The sequence below is a fragment of the Paramisgurnus dabryanus genome, chromosome 11 (genome assembly GCF_030506205.2).
Source record: "Paramisgurnus dabryanus chromosome 11, PD_genome_1.1, whole genome shotgun sequence".
Lineage (NCBI taxonomy): Eukaryota > Metazoa > Chordata > Actinopteri > Cypriniformes > Cobitidae > Paramisgurnus > Paramisgurnus dabryanus.
The window spans coordinates 6,421,223-6,441,374 of NC_133347.1; the positions used below are offsets into that span (position 1 = coordinate 6,421,223).

The 20,152-nt window shown below is 39.4% G+C and overlaps 1 protein-coding gene across 2 annotated transcripts in view; it reads left to right on the forward strand.

Annotated features, from left to right (window-relative positions):
• atp2a2a (ATPase sarcoplasmic/endoplasmic reticulum Ca2+ transporting 2a) overlaps positions 1-20,152 on the forward strand; it is a 33,871-nt gene continuing 13,719 nt past the window's right edge. Inside the window, exons 1-9 of one of the 2 annotated variants that reach the window (XM_065248359.2) lie at positions 1-208; positions 305-465; positions 1,338-1,355; positions 1,438-1,520; positions 5,049-5,153; positions 5,895-6,033; positions 18,798-18,878; positions 18,962-19,047; positions 19,221-19,685. In XM_065248359.2, coding sequence (XP_065104431.2) covers positions 348-465; positions 1,338-1,355; positions 1,438-1,520; positions 5,049-5,153; positions 5,895-6,033; positions 18,798-18,878; positions 18,962-19,047; positions 19,221-19,685 — 1,095 coding nt within the window. In that variant the 5' untranslated portion in view covers positions 1-208; positions 305-347. The remainder of the gene's footprint in view (positions 209-304; positions 466-1,337; positions 1,356-1,437; positions 1,521-5,048; positions 5,154-5,894; positions 6,034-18,797; positions 18,879-18,961; positions 19,048-19,220; positions 19,686-20,152) is intronic. The other variant, XM_065248360.2, reaches the window with a different exon arrangement.

The following is a 20,152-nucleotide window of genomic DNA, read 5'->3' on the forward strand; positions in this document are numbered from 1 at the left end:
GCTCAAGTCACCACTGAACGGGACGGAGAAGCGGGTCGACCGTCACATTTCCAGGCAGGCAGAGGCTTGGACGGGGGGTGAATGTGATGTACTAAATCAGGATCTTTTCCATTGGGTTTCACTGACTCCCAGTTCTTTGGGAAACGAGAAGATACCAACCGCGGTGATCAGAACTTTGCACTGTTTTTGTGGATAAACCTTCTGGAAGGTGCATTTGCTCATCTCAACTTTTCTCACATGTTCTTCATTGCGATGCTTGCTTGATGTCAGTGCATGTGTCAAACCCGTATCTTTTTTGGCCAAGGCAGATTTCTTGAGGGGGTACCGTGTTCTCTTCCAGTCACACCATGGAGAACGCTCACATCAAGAGCGTGGAGGAAGTTTATAGTTATTTCGACGTCAACGAGAGCACAGGACTGACCCTGGAACAGGTGAAGAAGCAGAGAGAGAAATGGGGTACCAACGGTACGTGTGATACTTTGCATCCTTTGCGTCCAGCGGCATTTTTAAAGTTCATACAGAAAAAAAATTCACATTAGTTGCGATATGTCGTTCGAATCCGCTGACGTCATCGCAGGCGCTTGCCTCAGATTTTGACAGTCGGCGTTGGAGGACGATCACGCTGAGGCGCGTCCTGCACATTTATGAGCTGAACGAAACGCTTCTCGGGTACAAAAACACCAGCTTTGTGTGATTAATGTACACCCAAATATACGCAGATTAAGCCGGTGTGCCAATAGTCTCACTCCTCAGTTCTATAGGACAAACATTCAGGTCAGAAGCAAGAATAGGGAAGCAGTAAATGTTTATTACAAGCTGCGCAGTCTGTGAGGTAAATATTTAATAATATAAAGCCAAAAAGTAATAAACATTTATTCAAGATGAAACTAGGACTCATAAGGGTTAACAGGGTTAAAACTTTTTAATAATAGTTGAGGCTTTGTAAATGTAAAACATTTCAAGTTTTGGTAACGTATCTGTTAGTATATATCCCATTAAATTACTTATATTTATGTTATTCCAAAACAGCTTGATTTTCTTTCTTCTGTAGAGCACAATAAAAGTATTTTTAAGAAAGTTGGTAACCAAAACATTGGCACCCAATGACTTACATTGTATGGATATAAAACCACTGGGCGTTTTTAAAATATAATTTGTCTTCCACAGAAGAAAGTGTCATATGACATAAGGGTGAATAAATTACATTGTGTTTATTTTTGGGTGAACTATCCTTCCAAAATAGTAAAAATAATGCAAATCCATTTGTGCTTGGAAATGTTTTAACTGTACATCTCTTTTTTTGTCTTTTTCATTCTCTTCAATAACCCTCGACACAGAGTTGCCTGCTGAGGAAGGTAATATATCTAAACTTTCACATGATGCTTGTCAATCCAACAGTTGACCTGATTTTGACACATTTGCATTTGATTTTGACAGGAAAATCTATATGGGAACTTGTCATTGAACAGTTTGAGGATTTACTCGTGCGGATTCTTCTACTGGCAGCTTGTATATCGTTTGTAAGTACATTCTGGTAACATGTCTTGGCAGATTTATGTAACTGTTATTGTGCAATAACATTGAGTAAAGTGAAGCGTCGAGTGGAAATTTCAACTAATACAACCTGATTTCAGAGATGATTCGGCATTGGTTCGTGGCAGGTGTCGAGTGCATTACGCTGGAGCCAAACCACAACATTGCATGTGTTAAAATAACATCGGCTGGTAGCCAGAAGGGTCAGAAGAAGTGTAGATGTCTTATTAGCTCCTTGGGTTTAGCGCAGCCTGTCTTGGGTTACTCACACATCACAGGTCTGAACAGCTGGGAAAGCGTGACTTCTTAGGAATGGTGACAACAACGTTTATTGATGTCAAGATTAACTGCTGAACAAGACGTCTTTTAGTTTGCCGCTGTTTTTCCTCTTGTCTAATTAACGGCTGGGAATTGTGCATTGCTAAAGTTTGCTTGGATGATTTATTTAGTCAGGCTGTCAGTATCTTACTACACATGAGTGCTAGTACAGTGTCTAAAGATCTACCAAGGTCGTAGGTTCAAACCCCATTAGTGATGATCCTTGAACTATCACTTCACCTAAGAACGTGAGCAAGATACTTAACCTCAGGGTACTCCAAGCTGCTTTGAATAAAAGCATGAGCTGAAGGACTAATTAAAGATTTGTTCACTGGTTTTTGTAGTAATTCACTTTAAAAGAACCACAAAGAAACTAAATACACAGTTGTTTACCTTAAAGGGGACATTTCACAAGACTTTTTAAGATGTCAAATAAATCTTTAGTGTCCCCAGAGTACATATATAAAGTTTTAGCTCAAAATAACATATAGATAATTTATTATAATATGTTTAAATTGCCACTTTGTAGGTGTGAGCAAAAATGTGCCGTTTTTGGGTGTGTCATTTTAAATGCAAATGAGCTGATCTGTGCCGTGGTTGGATAGTGCAGATTAAGGGGCGGTATTATCCCCTTCTGACATCACAAGGGGAGCCAAATTTCAATGAGCTATTTTTTCACATGCTTGCAGAGAATCTTTTACCAAAACTAAGTTACTGGGTTGATCTTTTTCACATTTTCTAAGTTGATAGTAGCATCGGGGACCCAATTATAGCATTTAAACATGGCTAAAGTCACATTTTCATGATATGTCGCCTTTAAAGCAGCATTACTGTACATGCAAGATACCTAGCAGAATTAAATTCGGAGCTGCGAGCAGCATTTACAATGCATCCACATAGCTGAGAAAATGAAAGTGGCTGGTCTGGTGGATGTAGAGAGGTATGCCAGCAAAGTGATACTGAGGTGTTAGAGTCTGGTTTGACAGCTGTCTCGTGGTTGGCTGTGAAAGAGGGCATCTCTGCTGGCCAAATTAGGCCGCTGACCTTCAGTCGCAGGCCACTCATTACCGCAGACCTTTACTCTACTGTCTCACTGTGTGAACACAACCAGGATTGTGATTGGAGAGGTTGAATCTGTGTATATGTGGACATATAGCTATGACCTTGATCAGACAAGTCGTGATGGTCAGTTTGGAAGGTGTCGGAATAGATGTCATTAACTGGACCAGCCTGGAGCCTATTTTAGTTTGATTGGAGCTTAAAAACTATATTTATGTTTACGATACTACTGTTTCAAGATTTATTGCTGATTTGAAATGTTTTTAAAGTTCCCCTGTAGTTGATCATTTGGTCATTTAAAGGTATAGAGGAAGATTTTCCCGAATTCTACCTGGTCCAAAGAGGGAACGCCTATTAAACGCGTGCACGAGCCTAGTTCTTTTCTTCGCTTTGTTTACAAGTTGCTGTCGGCATGTTCACCTTGTCTGCGCGGTTCGTGACTTGTGCCAGGGCTAGCATCGCTAATCATAGCTTACATCAACTTTTACTAGCAGTGATTTTAAGTGGATCTCTCCAAATAGCATGCCAAACTTGACCTGTCGAGTAGAAACTTTGTGTAGGAAGCCCAACTTGTGCTTTTAGCGCACGCCAGCGTGTGAAAAGTCTCCCAAAACACTCTGTTTCTTTCTTAAGAGGCCTTTCTCTTCTTGTCATACAATTCTTAGACACTTTTTCTCTTGTGACCCTCAGACATTTTGAAAAAACACGATGAAAACGCGAGCTTCAATGAATGGCTGAAACCGTAGACCACCACACATATACACCTGAAAGTGTGCATGTGCAGAAAGCGAACCTAGGGACGAGCACGTACGACAGCCTTACGTCAACATATCACCAGAATGATTGACAACTGGGATGACCAAAAGTCTTGATGATCCACCAGGAAAAAGAAACTCTTCCGCTACACCTTTAAAACTCATCTTTTCAGCATCATAAAACGAAAAGTTTAAAGTTTAAAACAGCCTGAATGTAACTCTACGCCTTATTTAGTATACGCTTATCTATGAATATGCAAATTAGTCCCCGCCTCTACTTAATCGCACAGCTTGGACCAAAGATAAGAATATGATAATTAATCCCTTCTTCAACTCTTTTGCACCACCTCGGACCATAGATATACATGTAAAAAGATGCTGCATTAGGCAGTTTCAGACACATAACTGCTAAGTCCTGTTTCACACAATGCATACACGAGCATCACAAAGGCAAAATTAAGCAGCAGTGCTGCAATCATTTCAGGCATCCGTACCATACATAATATCTATGACTCAAACTACTTATTCACTCGTTCAAATGTGATGATGTGATTGGCTACATGTTTGTGACATAGGAAACTGAGACAAACCGCGGGAATGCAACTACATTTCCTTTGGTGTGTAAGTGTGTATTAGTACATGTTAATGATATGCAAAAGTACATACGCAAAAGTAGACGATAACGCGAGTTACTACAACAAACACACGGATTGTATGCAACAGTTTACTTCCTGGGATTGGTGATGTAGACAAGACCGACATTATCATGATTCCTCCCACTTCGGACTCACAGCCTGTAAGTTAACTCCTGTTAGCATTGCATTGTGACCGAATCTTTTAAACATGGTAAGGAGCATCACATTTCCAGCTGACGTCAGACCAATCACAACGTACAGCTTAGCTGGCAAATCAAAACCTTGTACTTATCTTCGCAAAAGATAAGTATAAAACAAAACTTTTAAGGGGCTTTAAAAGTATGTGCCTAATGATGTGAGGACAAGAGAAAAAATCTTATAGACTCATTTCCCTCATTTAAATGCATTATTACATCTATCATGCTGTTACTGCAGTGAGCTACAGGAGTTTAATTTTCTAGTCATTAAAAGATACTGCTGCATTTGGCTTCGTCATGCCGCTTAGTCACGTTTTACGGCGTCACTTTAAAATCTTGCTGTTTGCACAATCCAAAGAGACTCTTATATGTAAATAGCTTGTGTGTGTGTTGAAACAGCATATTGGCATAGATTTTCTTATAGAAGATAAATGTCAGTGGTGCATCTTGCCCAGAATCTTGATTAACTGGTCTTATAATAGCTGCAGTGTGTTTTGAATGTGAAGTGCTTTGTGAAATGTAATGGCTTGTTATGACATGTTTGCCTGCAGGTTTTAGCTTGGTTTGAAGAGGGAGAGGAAACCATCACTGCCTTTGTGGAGCCTTTTGTAATCTTACTCATCCTTATAGCCAATGCTATTGTGGGTGTCTGGCAGGTGAGTAAATGTATATTTTGCATGCATTTTCTTTTAATAGAATAAAAAGAATTTAGATTTGAACAATAAAACGTGAAATATGTCATTTTTGCACCGCAACCATCAGCTTACAGAATAGCTATAATTAGGGAGGCTAAACAATTAATCGCGATTAATCGTTAGCAGAATAAAAGTTTTTGTTTACATCACATATGTGTGTAAACTGTGTATAATAAATATGTATAAATATAAATATGAACACATTATTTTTATATTTATTTTAAGAAAAAAAAAGTATATATTAAGTATTTATATTTATATATAATATAAATTATACATAAATATACAAATGTATATACACATGTAAACATTTCTAAAACCTATACATGCATGTGTATACATTTATTTATACAAAGTTATTATACACAGTTCACACACATATATGATGTAAACAAAAACTTTTATTCTGCTAACAATTAATCGAGATTAATCGTTAAGCATCCCTAGCTATAATATCACTGTTTTCATTGGTCCAACCAAACTCTTGGCATTGGTTAATTGGTTATTGCTATGCCGGGCTGTGTTTTGCTAGCATAACAGTGTTTACAATTTTTGGGGACTTGTAGTTGATTCTGCATCTTAAATTGGGATGGATTAAATATTACTAGGACAGGTATATGAGTATATTAACGTCAAAAATGTATTACAAACGTACATTTCTGTTCTGCTATTTTGTGAACATGTACGATTTCTTCCTCTCAGGAACGCAATGCCGAAAACGCCATTGAAGCTCTTAAGGAGTACGAGCCAGAGATCGCCAAAGTATACCGTCAGGACAGAAAGGTCGTACAGAGGGTTAAAGCCAAAGACATTGTGCCTGGAGACATTGTTGAGGTCGCTGGTAAGATTTCTCACTTATATTTGCACAAATGGCTACATTCAGACAGTCAGTATTGGGAATTGACAACTGCTTGTACAAACAGGTGTATCCCAAATTGTCCATCAAACAGCATCACGCTTTTATTTTGTGTGTATTTAGAAAGTTATGTAACGATAACTACGAATGGAGTATCTTAATGTAGGCCCTATACAGTTCCCCCAATAAAATTGAGGTATTTTTGGGTGCACCTGTTGATGTGTCTCAATGGATCGTGTTCATATATCCATGGGCCCCTCATCACATGTTCATCAAACCTGGTGCTTTGCCCAAAGCATTTTATATCCGTTGGCTACACTGTTTATTAATACCCCTATCTAGCTCATAGCACTGCAGTTTACAGCACACAAAGATCCACACGGTTACTTCTTTGTTTATCTGAAGATGGCAAGTTTCTCTGAAATTGCTCGTATATTTATTGCAGTTCGTTTTAAACTAATTTCCAGATCTTGAGATAAAGAATGCTTTGAAATCGAGAAGAAATTATGTGCTTATGCGAAAACCTGTCCATGTCATTATTTGGGTCCAGGGATAAATGTGTTCCTACTATTGGCTTTATTATCTTTGCTGTTTTTTCATCTGAAATAGTGATAGATGTTTTATGCTGTCTAGATTATGGAATAGTTTATTTATAGCCATTGTTACAATGGTACAGATGACAGGTGTCTGCCCTGGGCCCATCGCCCAACCCCTTTGCAGCGCCCCCTCCAACCGAATTGCAGCATGTGACGTCATGTATCCGGACAGACATCAAAGTCACCTTGATAGAGGTCATTGGTGGAATAGTGCTCCGTTTAAGGATCATATCAAAAAGCGCTAGTTTAATGGATTGATAAAACCTATGCAAATGTAGTTAAACCAATTCACGGGCAAGTGAACAGCTTATAGAAAGCCACATGGCTTCCATTAGCTGAAATTAGACCTTGTGCACTGTCTGAGGGTTTTCTAATTGACGGATTTTGTTGTGCACAATGTCTCCGTCTTGGATATGGTGCATTGATGTGATTCATTTAGGAAGATAGAGCTTTTTGGCTGAACGTTTAGGGTGCTTTCTGCATGACGCAGTCCGAGCCACGGCTCAGCACACCCGCTGCAGAGGACTCTGGGACTGTTTCGTGAACAGAATTACAAATGCTGCCAGCGGCCCCCTGACAGCCTTTCAGCTGCGCACAGAGCCGAGCTCAGCGTGTGGGCCACCTTGCAGTCTGCTCATTGCACATCTGACGTTTCAATTAGCATAACTTAAATAGCACTTTGATAAATCTAAAAAAGTTGCTTTGCTGTATATGTAATGTAGGGATAATCTTTTTAATATGAGCAGTTATGACTACTTTGCTCAGCAGTGCATCCCCCATGCAAATGAAAAGTCCCTGTTAAGTCCGAAATTAAATGTGTTCTGAGTTTGTCACACCACAGAAAAATGCGTTGTTAACCACCCTAACCATGGAGAAAATGCCAAGCAAGCTTAAAAAAGAGGTTAAAGGTGACATAGAATGATTGAACGGGGTATTTATCCTTGTTCTGTGATGTGACATATAGACAAAAAAATTTTTGTTTGGGTCTGTAATGCCTTAGAAGCTTCCTAAAAACCTCTTGCAGATAGCTCTAATAGGGTGGGGGATTTTAAACAAGTGGTTTTGCACCTATTTGGCTCCCCCTACTGGCTTAACTTGCAATCTCATTACTGATTGGCTGACTTTGCTGCCACTCAAAAAATTTACCAATTATTTTAAAGTGGAGGGGCAGTGAGATGCCTGTGATGTCATAAGCATCAGTTTTTCAGATTGGGCCGTTTTCTGGCTGACATTTCTAAAAGAGGAATTTCTATAAGACTGAGATGTTTAGCATGTCTAGCACTTTTTGTATGTTCGTGAATGCGGGTAGACGCTCATTATTCAACAAAGACAAGGTAAAAATGGTTTATTCTCTGTCCCCTTTAACAAAATATTGAAAAAATAGGCTGCATTCTCTGCTCTAAAGCCAACATGATCTCACAAAGTTCGGTGGTATAGTCATGGAATATTTTGCTCATTTATTGGTGTCATTGTCACGGATCTCTACATTTTTCCGTGTCATTGTCACAGATTTGTTACTCAACTGCTTTTTCCTATTTTCAAACCATTGTCGCTTCGGTTTAGGGTTACATTTTGTGTTTGCGTTAGGATGTCACTTTAGGTATTGGTTTATACTATTTTTTTTTTTCTAATTTATTTTTTATATTTTCTGATTTTTAAACCATTGTCGCCTGGCTTTAGGGTTAGAGTTGGGTTTGGGTACGGATGTCATTTTATGTAAATCTAACCCTAAACCGAAGCGACAATGGTAAGAAAATTGGACAAAACAATTAAGTGTCCAATCCGTGACAATGACACAGAAAAGAAAGTCTGTGGTACGGCCACGGAAAAATGCGGGGATCCATGACAATGACACAAAAAATTTGTAAAATATTCCGTGACTATACCACGAAATTCATCTGATCAGGTTGTCTAAAGCGGTGGGGGTGTGTCCAGATTCGGTGCTAAACCCCCCCACACTTGTGGGAAAGCTGCCGTCTCTCTTAACTTTCAAATACAGCTACAACCTAAATGGATGCTCGTGACCGTGTTGGGGCAGGGCCATGCGCGATGGATTACATTTTAAAGTAACATAAACAGTTATTTACACAATACACAATAGCATACAGAACATATCTGGGAGTCTGAATAGGCTAAATAAACACAACAAGCCAAATCAAGTTCAAAAAGTTCTCGAAGTCATTCCGCATCACTGAATCCATTGAATTACATAAATACAGGAGCAGCTTAGAGCGTACTCTCGCTAATGGTTTTTCTTGGTTCATATGAAATAATTTTGCCGTATTTGTCGCACCTGACTTCAAGTTCTAGGACCCGCCAAACTATTAAACAAGTGCAAGTTATAGTCCTGAAAATATGGTAGCAATAGCTACAAGTTGCAAATCTTAATTTCATGACTGTAAAATTGACTTTTTTTATTTAAATTGGGACAAAACTATCCAAATTGTTTCAGTTGGATATCAAATAAGAAAAACTGCATCAGTCAAGCCATTTCATATCAACTTTAATGTCATCAGACATTACCTTTTAATCTCATAAAAACTATTTTATACATTGTTATAATGTCCTATGTTTAGCTACAGTAGTTTGTCTTGATGAAAGAGCAATGAAGCTTTGACTCGGGTATTCTCAAGGCTTTGATTGACAAATGAAAGGGTTTCTAAGGCCAGATCCAACAGCTGTCCCTATTGTTCTCTCTGAGAGAGATTACCTTATAGGGAAGTGACCACGGTGTACTGCCCCCTTTACCTCATGCCAATGCTCTTACATTGAACGACATCTGCCCTGCCCATCGGCACGCTCTGTGCTCTGGGAATTTAAGCACCCAGCATGGCATGCAACATTCTGCTGGACCTGGTAACCATCGCCTATCACCACGGAGTGGCGGGGGTTCGGCAGGTGTTTGATGGTTCTAGGCTGTCAGCAAGGATCTACAAATGGCTGAGTTGAAATGAATGAGTGTAACGGAGATACCGGCCATATCACAATGACCGGGGTGGGCCAGGTGTCCAGAAACCTCGCCAAATATCCACAAAACCGATTGTCTTATTTTCTCAAACGAACCTCTCCAACACTTAGCTTCGTCAACAAAAGTGGCATTGTTGAGTTTTACAGAACGAACTTGCACCCCAATTTCAAGCTTTACTATAAAGAGCAGAGTGATAATATTGTGTTGCTGGGGGAAATCATAAACCATTAAAACAAAATGGTTCTGCACCTCCCCACCTCCTGCTGCGGAGGAATGGGTACAAGCTATTTTGTTCTTGTGTCTGATGCATGCCAGTTGAAAGCAATGAATGATTTTACTTTGTTGAATTATTCCTTTGACAGCTGGGATTATGCAATCATATATCCTATTGCTTCTCCATTCAGACTCCATTCAGAGGTGAAAATGCGGAGAGTCCTTGTGTGGGTGCTGTGTAGGGCACTTCTGCAGGTTTTGTTCAGGCCCTCTCATGCCGTTGGAGGACAGAGGAGGCGGCTGCTTGCGTGCGGTGGGTGGATTGATAGATAACTCAGTCTCCAACAACTCTGAAGTTCGAAGGTCATGCTTATACCTGTAGGCCAGATACACCAGAAATAGCTCACTGCAGGAGCCTCGTGCGTGTATATGTGCACTGATAACTGCTGCTGTGTTCTGGAAAGCATTGACGTACTTGTGAATTCCGGCATCGGGCCTCACTTAAAACTCATGAATCAGCTCGCAGCTTCAGGAAGAGAGACACGTAATTCTCACCTCATGGTACGAATCTGCATTAGTCATTGATTGAGCATCTTGTTGAAATGCATCAACATGCCATGGTGTGGATCTTTAATTTAAGCTGTTATTGATGGTCCTGCGTCTTAAATCGGCAAGAATCACAATGATAGATGAATAATCAGCATCATAAACTGTAATTGAGAAATACAGGGAGGCTTCGGTTGAGATTTCCTGGATTTCTACGGAAGCATTGGTTGGTCACTTTGCTATCCCATACGGCCAAAAGAGCTGAGGAACCACCACATTAAGAAATTGTATAAATTGAAGATAGCAGAAAACTGTAAGCCAAGTGGCTCTCCAACTGAAAGTGATGTTGGTGCCAAGAAATGTATTGTAAATATGTCATAGTAGTCATGGACTATGCAGTGGCCAGTATATCAGCTGATATTTGATTTTTTTTTTATTATTATTGAAATTGGCTGATGAATCTTTTCAGTCAGCCAGTAAATCTTTCAGTTCCTTAAATGTGTTGTTTCTGATTAAAAGACGCTCTGATGTAAAGCCAAAGTCAGTAAAATGGCCAATCATTATTTACTTTTTAATGTGACGTTACATTTGGCACCTTTCCATTTTCTACCTTTCTGAACTACCAAAAAGCTACAGAAAAATGTAGTTAAGTTAGTAGCGTCGCTACTTGTAGTTAAATACTTCCCAACACTGCAGATCAGTGCAAAGAAAATACACAACAATACAAAGCACAACTGTTAATTTCACTACAATTTGTCTATTCGAGTCTGTGGATTTCAATTCCAATATAAAAGTTTAGATGATGCAAATTAGCACATATTTAAATGGATAATGTATCATTTGTATATCTAAACATGACATTTTAGAAAACTTGTAATACAAAAAATGTTTTCTCTATGTAAGTGAAAAGTATAAACACCTGTAGTGTTTCAGCTGTGAATAATGCACCTATTGTTTCGATAACAATTACAAGAAAATTGGACCCTTATTTCAATGTTATACGTTGGATCCTTATTCAGGAGAAATCTTGAAGATTCGGACCTGACTAAATGCACGATATGACGCTGCTCTGTACAACATGGCTTGGTACGGTGCAGCTTGGCTTGGTTTACTTTGGCTCGGTTTGCTTTTCCACTGCAGTTTAGTACCGCTTCATAGTGAGTGGGATTATAGACTAAAGGGATTATAGTGGGATTCTCGTTATAGTTGTGCCGCCTCTACTATCGTGACCATCAATGTAAGCGCGACACAAACAAATGCACAACCAAGGAGCACTGGAGCATATAGATGAAATGGTTCTTTTGATGTGGGTGTTTTTCACCACTAAAAACTAAGGCTGCACGATTATTAGACAATTTTTGGTATACGATTCTACTGCTGGCTGCTTCGGTAATGATATTTCTTGCACTATATCATTTCCCTAGAGCAGGGATTCCCAAAGTGTGGTACGCGCACCCCCAGGGGTATGCGAGCTGCCACCAGGGGGTGCGCGAGAGGAAAAATGTAATGGCGGTCTGTTTCTTTAAGTGGGATTTTTCCATACAATAAATAAATAAAAAATGAACAGTAAACATTTCCTTTGTAATCGCTTTTATTTTAAATAAAAAACTATAATTTATTAGTTTTTGATAGAAACGTAGAAGACAGCTGCTGTCTTTTTCTACGCACTGCTCTTCTGTTATGCACTGCAGCCGCTATATGCGTGCCAACTCGTTTCATTCATTCCATATATATTATAAATATGCTTAACTGACTGAAATCAGGGAAACTGTCATGTGGGACGTCTTATGATAAAGTTGTTAGTCACGAAGGAGGAGAGGGACCAAGAGAGAGAGACTTTTTTCTGGCAAAAATAGAACTAATGAAATGTGACGAGACATGGGCACAGGGTACGCGAGCAATGTGTTTTCATGCATGGTAAAGAGACCGCCAATGAATTATATAATAAAATACATAAATACTTACTGTAGAGAACTTATTAAAAGCTTTCATTTAATTTTGTTTGAAACTTGAGCTGTTATAATGAATCTGCAAACTATTATACACCTTTTGTGCGAACAGTAAAGGCTTTCGTTAATGTGTTTGATGGGTCTGCACGTGACGCACTGGTAAACATGAGGAAACCTCTCATATGTCATCTTTTAGCTGACGGCAGTAAGTGTACGTTTTTTACCATAGTAAACTCGAATGGCGTCTAAATATCACAGTGGTTAAACGCATACACGGGGGCGCGCATCATCTACGCAGAGCGTAGTTTCAGATGGTGCAATAGGCGTAAATATTTTTCACAATGTTGGACGTAGCTAAGCCCGACGTAGGACTATTACACCCAACTTCTTAACGTCCGGCTAGTGCAACCGGCTCTTGGTTATTTTGCGCATGATTAAACATGAGTATTTATGGTGAGAAAACAAAGCTTTTTTGGATTTTTTTTTAAAATGGGGATTGGGGGTGCGCCAACCCGGTTGGGACATAGAAGGGGGTACGCCCTAGAGAAATGCTATTTTTATTAGTTATTTAAAAAAAAATTTTGATATGGAAAGTTTGGTTCCAAAACGCAAATCCATTTTGACTTATTTTGGTTTTCTATGCCAAGAACGTGACAAGATGAACACTATTTTCTGTTACAAACTTTCACATAGCATCTTTAGGTTATAATAACATTAAAAATTGAAATCCATAATTAAATTTTCAAAGATTTATTATAAAAACTGTTTTATATTTAAGTTTTTTTCAAAATTCTATAAATCTATTAAATCAATATATAAATGTGCATTTATCTTTGCCATGTTATATTCATTTAGTTGACTAGTGGTATAAAAAAAACATTAACCTGATAAGGAACACTGTGCCGTACACGGCACACCCCCTCCCTTGCACGTGAGGCTGCATTACGTCATTGTAACTTTGAAGCATTAAATCTTCAAAATATACGGTCATGCGGCACATCGTTGTAAAGCTTAGACTTTCGGGATTCCAATAAGCGCACACAGAAAGCATAATATGATTTTTAGCAGTCATAAAACTGTAATCTAGTTGTTAGTTACCTGAACCGGGCGGCGCCGATTTAGGATATTTACTTACCTTCAAAATCTTTCCTTTATCCGCTTCGGTAAAATTGTCCAAAACAAATTGTTCATAAATCCCCAAAAGTCCAAGGAAATGGAATATCCAAGCCTTTTAATCCAAAACGATTTGTTCATCTCACAATCTTGACGTTTCTGACCGAATTACGATATAAATAGTGTATACAATAAGTTCACTAACAGACATTCGTTCGAATCTCACTTTTCATTCACGATTTATAATGAATATATTCGGATGTCATGTTTATTGTGCAACGTCTGAGGAACAAATGCGCCCCCTTGTGGAATTTTAGCCGTTCCATAAGAGGCTACTGGCCTTAATCAAAACACTTACTTTGTCATATTAATAACAGTGTAATTGCTGCTGTTATACTTGGTACGTCGTCGCTGAACTTTTTGGACAGCGATCAGCTGTAAAATGTTTTGGTCCTCCTCAATTTTCATTGGCTTCGAGTAAAATAATTAATAATAATAAATAATAAATAATAAAGTTTTTCATAAGATCCCCTGGGGTCATAGCCTGGTTCTACCGGACTCTCGTACATTTAATTTGTACAGTGAGTCTGGCCTCTCTCCACAGCACTATTGGATCTGCCCAGAGTCACTCAGGATCTGCCATAGGCAATCGCTAACGTGTGGTCGTGACGTATATCATGCGCCGAAACCGGCCGGAAACAACAAGTCCGAATGATCAGACCAACAAAACTTAGCAAACATTGTTCTTGCTACAACTTTAAAGCAACACTAAAGAGTTTTTGCTCTTTGCTCCCCCTATAGGTTAGAAGCGTAATTGTCCATTACCACTGTCGTAAATACTGCAGCATAGCTGGCTCTGATTGGTTTGTAGGTCTGCCGTAAAGCAAGTTTTTGTAGTTTTTCGAACAACAGGACCGCGACCCGACGGTTGGAAACTTCTTTAGTGCGGTTTTGGCCGATAGAGGGCTGCAAAGCGAATGTGAAAGTGCCGTTCACCCTGTTTCGAGTGGACGAACGACTGAAACTTTTTTGGAAACGTTATTTTAAGGTAAAAAAACTCTTTGGGTTTGCCTTAACTTCTGTATATTCGGCAGTTTTGCAACAACTGACCGAATAGCTTTTCTCACGTCTTTCTCCCCTACCATTACTGAACTACAACTCAAACTGACGCACAACATCAACATCATCGTTCTCAGCCACTCCCTCTGTTTGCTGATTGGTCCTACAAAAATTTGATTTCTTGAAACGCTAGAATAGACCGAAATCCCAGACGTAGTACTGAAAGAAAATGAAATTGACTGGAAGTGCGTAGGAGGGCGCAGCCAGGCTACTGGGGTCAATGCTTGCGTTTCTTTCCCGTCACAGAAAACCTCCACAGGTTTAGCATTGCCATCAAAGTATTATTTTGATTTTATTTGTTTGTTGATCAGGAAGTACAAAGTAGATGAGGAAAACTAGGATTCTGTGTGTATTCAACGCGCCGTCATTATTGTTTACAATGCGTGGAATGGTGCACTGTGATTTGTTGAGTGGATTTATTGCATTTATTGCAGAAAATGAGGATTCGCGTTTATTGCGTTTTGGGAAAAATGGAAAAAAGATGACAGAATAACTTGGTGGATATTGGAATTTGCTTAAAATTAAGAATTTTCTTTTTAGTACTGACCAGATACAATACTGATTTTGGTGGTAACTCATTTTTATTAAATGCTGTTTATTGCGTTTTGGAACCAAATTCTTCAAATGAAATTATGTTAACACTTTACAGTAAGGTTCATTAGTTAACATTAGTTAGCAACATTAGTTAACATGAACTAATAATGAACTGCACTTATACAGCATTTATTAATCTTTGTTAATGTTAATTTCAACAATTACTAATATTTTTTAAAATCTTGATAACGTTAGTTAATGCACTGTGAACTAACATGAACAAACATTACAAATATATGTCTATTAACTAGCATTAACAAAGATGAATAAATACTGTAACAAATGTATTGCTCATGGTTTGTTCATGTTGGTTAATACATTAACTAATGTTACCTAATAAACCTTATTGTAAAATATTGTTATCATGATAACGATACATTTTTCCGATTTGTCGTGCAGCCCTACTTAAAACAGAGTTTGGAAACTTGACAACATCATAACTCGAAGGTGACAACATTACTTGGTTTGCACGATAGTATACGAGCGTAAACTAATCTTTCATTTTGTAGTAACGATAATGACCAATCATTGACTTGCATTGTTTACATTGCCACACTGCTTTCTCAGTATCTTTATATTTTGTTCAATATATTGATCATATTGTTTTAACGGTCGATAAATAGCTACTTCATTTAATTTAGTGCATCACAGTATTTGATTTTGGACACAGGGTTACATTTCGGGTCAAAGGTTGTTAGCAGGTCATGTTAGCACCTGGCAGCTGATGAACATTGTGTCCTACTGTCTGTTATTTACAGATGTTCTCGACATGTACTATCAACTTTACTGTTATCACCGACATGGTATTGGACCAAAAATACGCAGGCATCACTAAAGAACAAAAGCAAAATGTTTCATAATGGATTCTGTTAACTTATAAACATCAGTCTCATCCATAGCTAGTGCAATTCATCAGTCCACATTGGTCACACCTGGTTTTTTATCACTTCACATTCATAAAGTGTCTTTTACAAGACTCAGAAAGCCTCATTTGCACCCCGAACTTTCCACTTGCTCTTGTTACCAATGAACAAAGCAGAGTGACCTTCTGAGAACCGGACCTCATTGTGTAACATTTGTTCCCTATTTAGTTGGCTGAAAGATGGGAATGAGCTCCATTTAATTCTTTCTGAGAAACGCTGTCACTGTCTCCTGTTGTGACCTTGCCCTAGTAGCTCCTCGCAGGGTTTCACAGGTCTTGGCGAGAGGATGGCGCGTTAATCCGGAGCATAGAGATCATGTTGTGAACAGATGTGTGTCGATTGATGCCAAGGCCACGCTGCAACTATTGTTGTCAAGTCCTGCTGTGTTTAATGCTCCTGTTCTTGGAGTTTTGCTTAATGACATGATAATGTTTAACATGCAGATGAGATACGGGTTTTTTTTACTATGCTGTGGCCAAGGGAAGTCACGGACTGACTCCTCAGTGGCTTGATGGAGTTGATCTCAAAAAGCATTGTTGCAAGTTATTATTGCATGATTTTAATCTCAATTTATTTATGAAGCAGCTGTGGTTGACCATTGTGCTGAACAATATAATTTAAAAATACAATACAACAAATGAATGTTTAGAAAAAATGCCCATGTGACATCATTGATTAAAAGCCTTCTCAAACAGAGAGGTATTTAATTTTACTTAAAAAAGTGATTCTGCTGGGATTAACCTTAAAGAGATGGTTGTTCTATGCTACTACTTCAATGCCCCATAGGTCGATTGACAGCCGGGGTGGGGTATTAACCCTCATCATTCTTCTTGTCGAGCATAGGGGCAGCTGCTCTCATACCTCTGTGTTTAAACCAGATCAACGCACCAGCGGACATATCAGAATAGTTTTCCCATGTTTGGCGCGGTGCATTGTCACCCCAGGCTATTTTCTTCTCTCCCCATCAACGGTGCAGAGCAGCTTCAATGTCCATTTTGTTCTTGGTCTCCATTTAAGGTCTCTTTAACCAAAGTCCCTATAGGGATGTCACCCCGCTAGGTGGCCATGTTTACAACGCCTCTGGGAAGTTATTTTAGTTATGCAAGACTAAAGACTTGTCGCCAAAAGTTGTCTGATGGTACCTTGAAAACATTTGAGGAACCAGTATGTACCTCTAAGGTACCAATATGCATCTTTTAGGTACAAAAATGTACTTTTTAAAAAGGGACCACCCCTTGTACCTTTTTTTGTGTACTTGAATGGGAAAAGACAGCTATCTCTAAAATTGTCTGCTAAAATCATAATTAAACAACACAATTCTGACCAACAATTAAACTTGACATCAACCGTACCATAACTTTCGATTGCACTAAAAACACCTTTTTTGAAGTCAAGCCTCGCCCAACTCTATACAGAACCTTTCCCCAGAGAATCATGGATCTTTATTGATTGATTGTTGGTTCTTTTAATTGGAAGGCGGGACTTCTGGTATGTTGTGATGATGTTGCTAATGATTATAACGCCAGAATGAGAGTATAGTTCCTAGCCATATCTGCCTAGAAAATCACAACTTTTAATTTTCAGTCGGTCTTACTACACAATGTCACTACAGAAGAGTCAAGTTTTAAATAGAAAAAATATCGAAACTCTTTGGCTATTTTTAGCGCAATGCTAATGGTCTAATCAGATTCAATGGATTATGCAAAGCTATGCTAAAAGCGGTACTGCCAGACTCGAAGATCAGCTGAATGGATTCCAAAACGGTAAAAATCTAATATTTAACTCTAGGGGAGCTGGAAAATGAGAATATTTTAAAAAAAGGGGAGTGTCCCTTTAAGGCCAATCACAAGTCGTGGGTACACACCAATAGAATTTTTACATCTTATAAGATTTTCAAAATGTGATAGACCACAAACATGAGGATAAAAAAATCCTAGATTTAACCGTTTTGCTCCTATAGTCTGGAATGATTTTCACAGAAAATTTATAGGAAAAAGAAAAGGGATCGGGTGAAGTCGTAGAGACAGCGGGAACATGGTCTGTACAAGTTCACTTTGCATCAACTTCACTTTGTGCTGCGCCATGACTGCTTCCGTTTTCCATCATCTCGCTTTCTGATTGGATATTGTTTCGTTTCACATGATAATTTCAAGAGCGTGCGTGCATTTGTCCTCGGGGTTCCCTGCGCACATCAGGAGATCGGAACATAGTTAGGATTGTCAGAAGGGGGAAAATCCGCCCAAAATCAGCCCGATTATCTTTTGGTGTGTACCCAGCATATTCGCAGGACAAGGAGCTTTGTAAAAAAAAATGCAGGATTAATGGAGCAACAAAAACGTAAGGTATGTGGAAAATAATAAACCACGCAAACACTTTTGTTTATTATACCAAATATACAAAATAACGTTGTTTTAACAATGTAATAGGTGCTCTTTAATCGTCTGTTTTTCCCCATGCTGCACTGTTACAATCTAATGTGACATTTTGTCCCAGAATGAATGTGTGTGCATGCATTATATTATTATGCACTAAAAAGAGGATAATTTCAGGGCTTGTTTATTGATATCCCGTGTATTTGTTTTGCAACTCCACCCAGAAATGAAATTCTGTCATTTACATACAGGACCTTTATGTTGTGTGCATTGGGGACAGCCATCTGCTTGTCATTGTGTTGTGTAAGGATTTAACAAATCATTTGTTGTTTCTCTTTTACTGTATGTTTGTCTAGTGGGTGACAAGGTGCCTGCAGACATCCGCCTCTCTGCTATTAAGTCCACCACATTGAGAGTAGATCAGTCCATCCTCACAGGTAACCAATCCGTCTGTCTATATTTGCATTTTGAGTGTCATTGGTTTTGGTTCACCTTAGTTTATCTTTCGCCCATTCTGCAGGTGAGTCTGTGTCCGTCATTAAACATACGGACCCCGTGCCGGACCCTCGCGCTGTCAATCAGGACAAGAAGAACATGCTGTTCTCGGTGAGAGATTGTTTTGTGTTGCAAATTTAAAGATGACCACTAATCTTAAGTCCATAAACACGTTTGATTTTGCAAGTAGGTGAATGCAGGCGCTTTTAGCTACACATGCTCGATTTCATGTGTTGTTCGTTCCAAAATGACATTTTTCCTGACATTAAATTTGTGCGTTTCAGGGTACCAACATTGCCGCGGGCAAAGCAGTGGGCGTAGTGGTGGCCACGGGTGTGCACACAGAGATCGGTAAGATCCGTGATGAGATGGCCTCCACCGAGCAGGAGAGGACTCCCCTGCAGCAGAAGTTGGACGAGTTCGGCGAGCAGCTTTCCAAAGTCATCTCTCTCATCTGCATCGCCGTGTGGATCATCAACATCGGCCACTTCAACGATCCCGTCCACGGTGGCTCGTGGATCCGCGGAGCAGTCTACTACTTCAAGATCGCCGTCGCTCTGGCTGTGGCCGCCATCCCCGAGGGTCTTCCCGCCGTCATTACCACCTGCCTGGCTCTCGGCACCCGCCGAATGGCAAAGAAGAACGCTATCGTCCGCTCGCTGCCCTCTGTGGAAACTCTGGGTTGCACCTCCGTCATTTGCTCGGACAAAACTGGCACCCTCACCACCAACCAGATGTCCGTCTGCAGGGTGAGCGTGCAACTTTGTGTAAATGGTCAAGTGCACTAAAAGACCTCATAAAAGGAAAAAACTTGCATGATTTGTATATCTGTAATACCAAAACTCGGATAGGTTCAATATCTCATCACGAATAACTACAGATTAAACAAGAGATGTATTCTGATTGGATCATGTGACAAAAGTTTTGCGATCAGTGTAAACCGACAAGTTGCTGAAGGCATCGCTTTTAGTTCAATGAAGTTCAATGTCTCGCACAGCAGTAGCTGAGGACATCTGTTTATTCTGAACATTCAGTGTTTTGGTGCAGCTTCCTGTTCCGATAGAAATCTCTGTCATAGGGCTGAGCTGCTCGCTTCACAGAAATACAGGAATGTGCACTGTGATGGTTGACTATAGAGGTCTTTAAGAAGACCACTTAGGTCCGAAAACCTGAGGTCCGACCCGAGACCCGAGCTGTTAGGGGTCTAAAAGTTTCA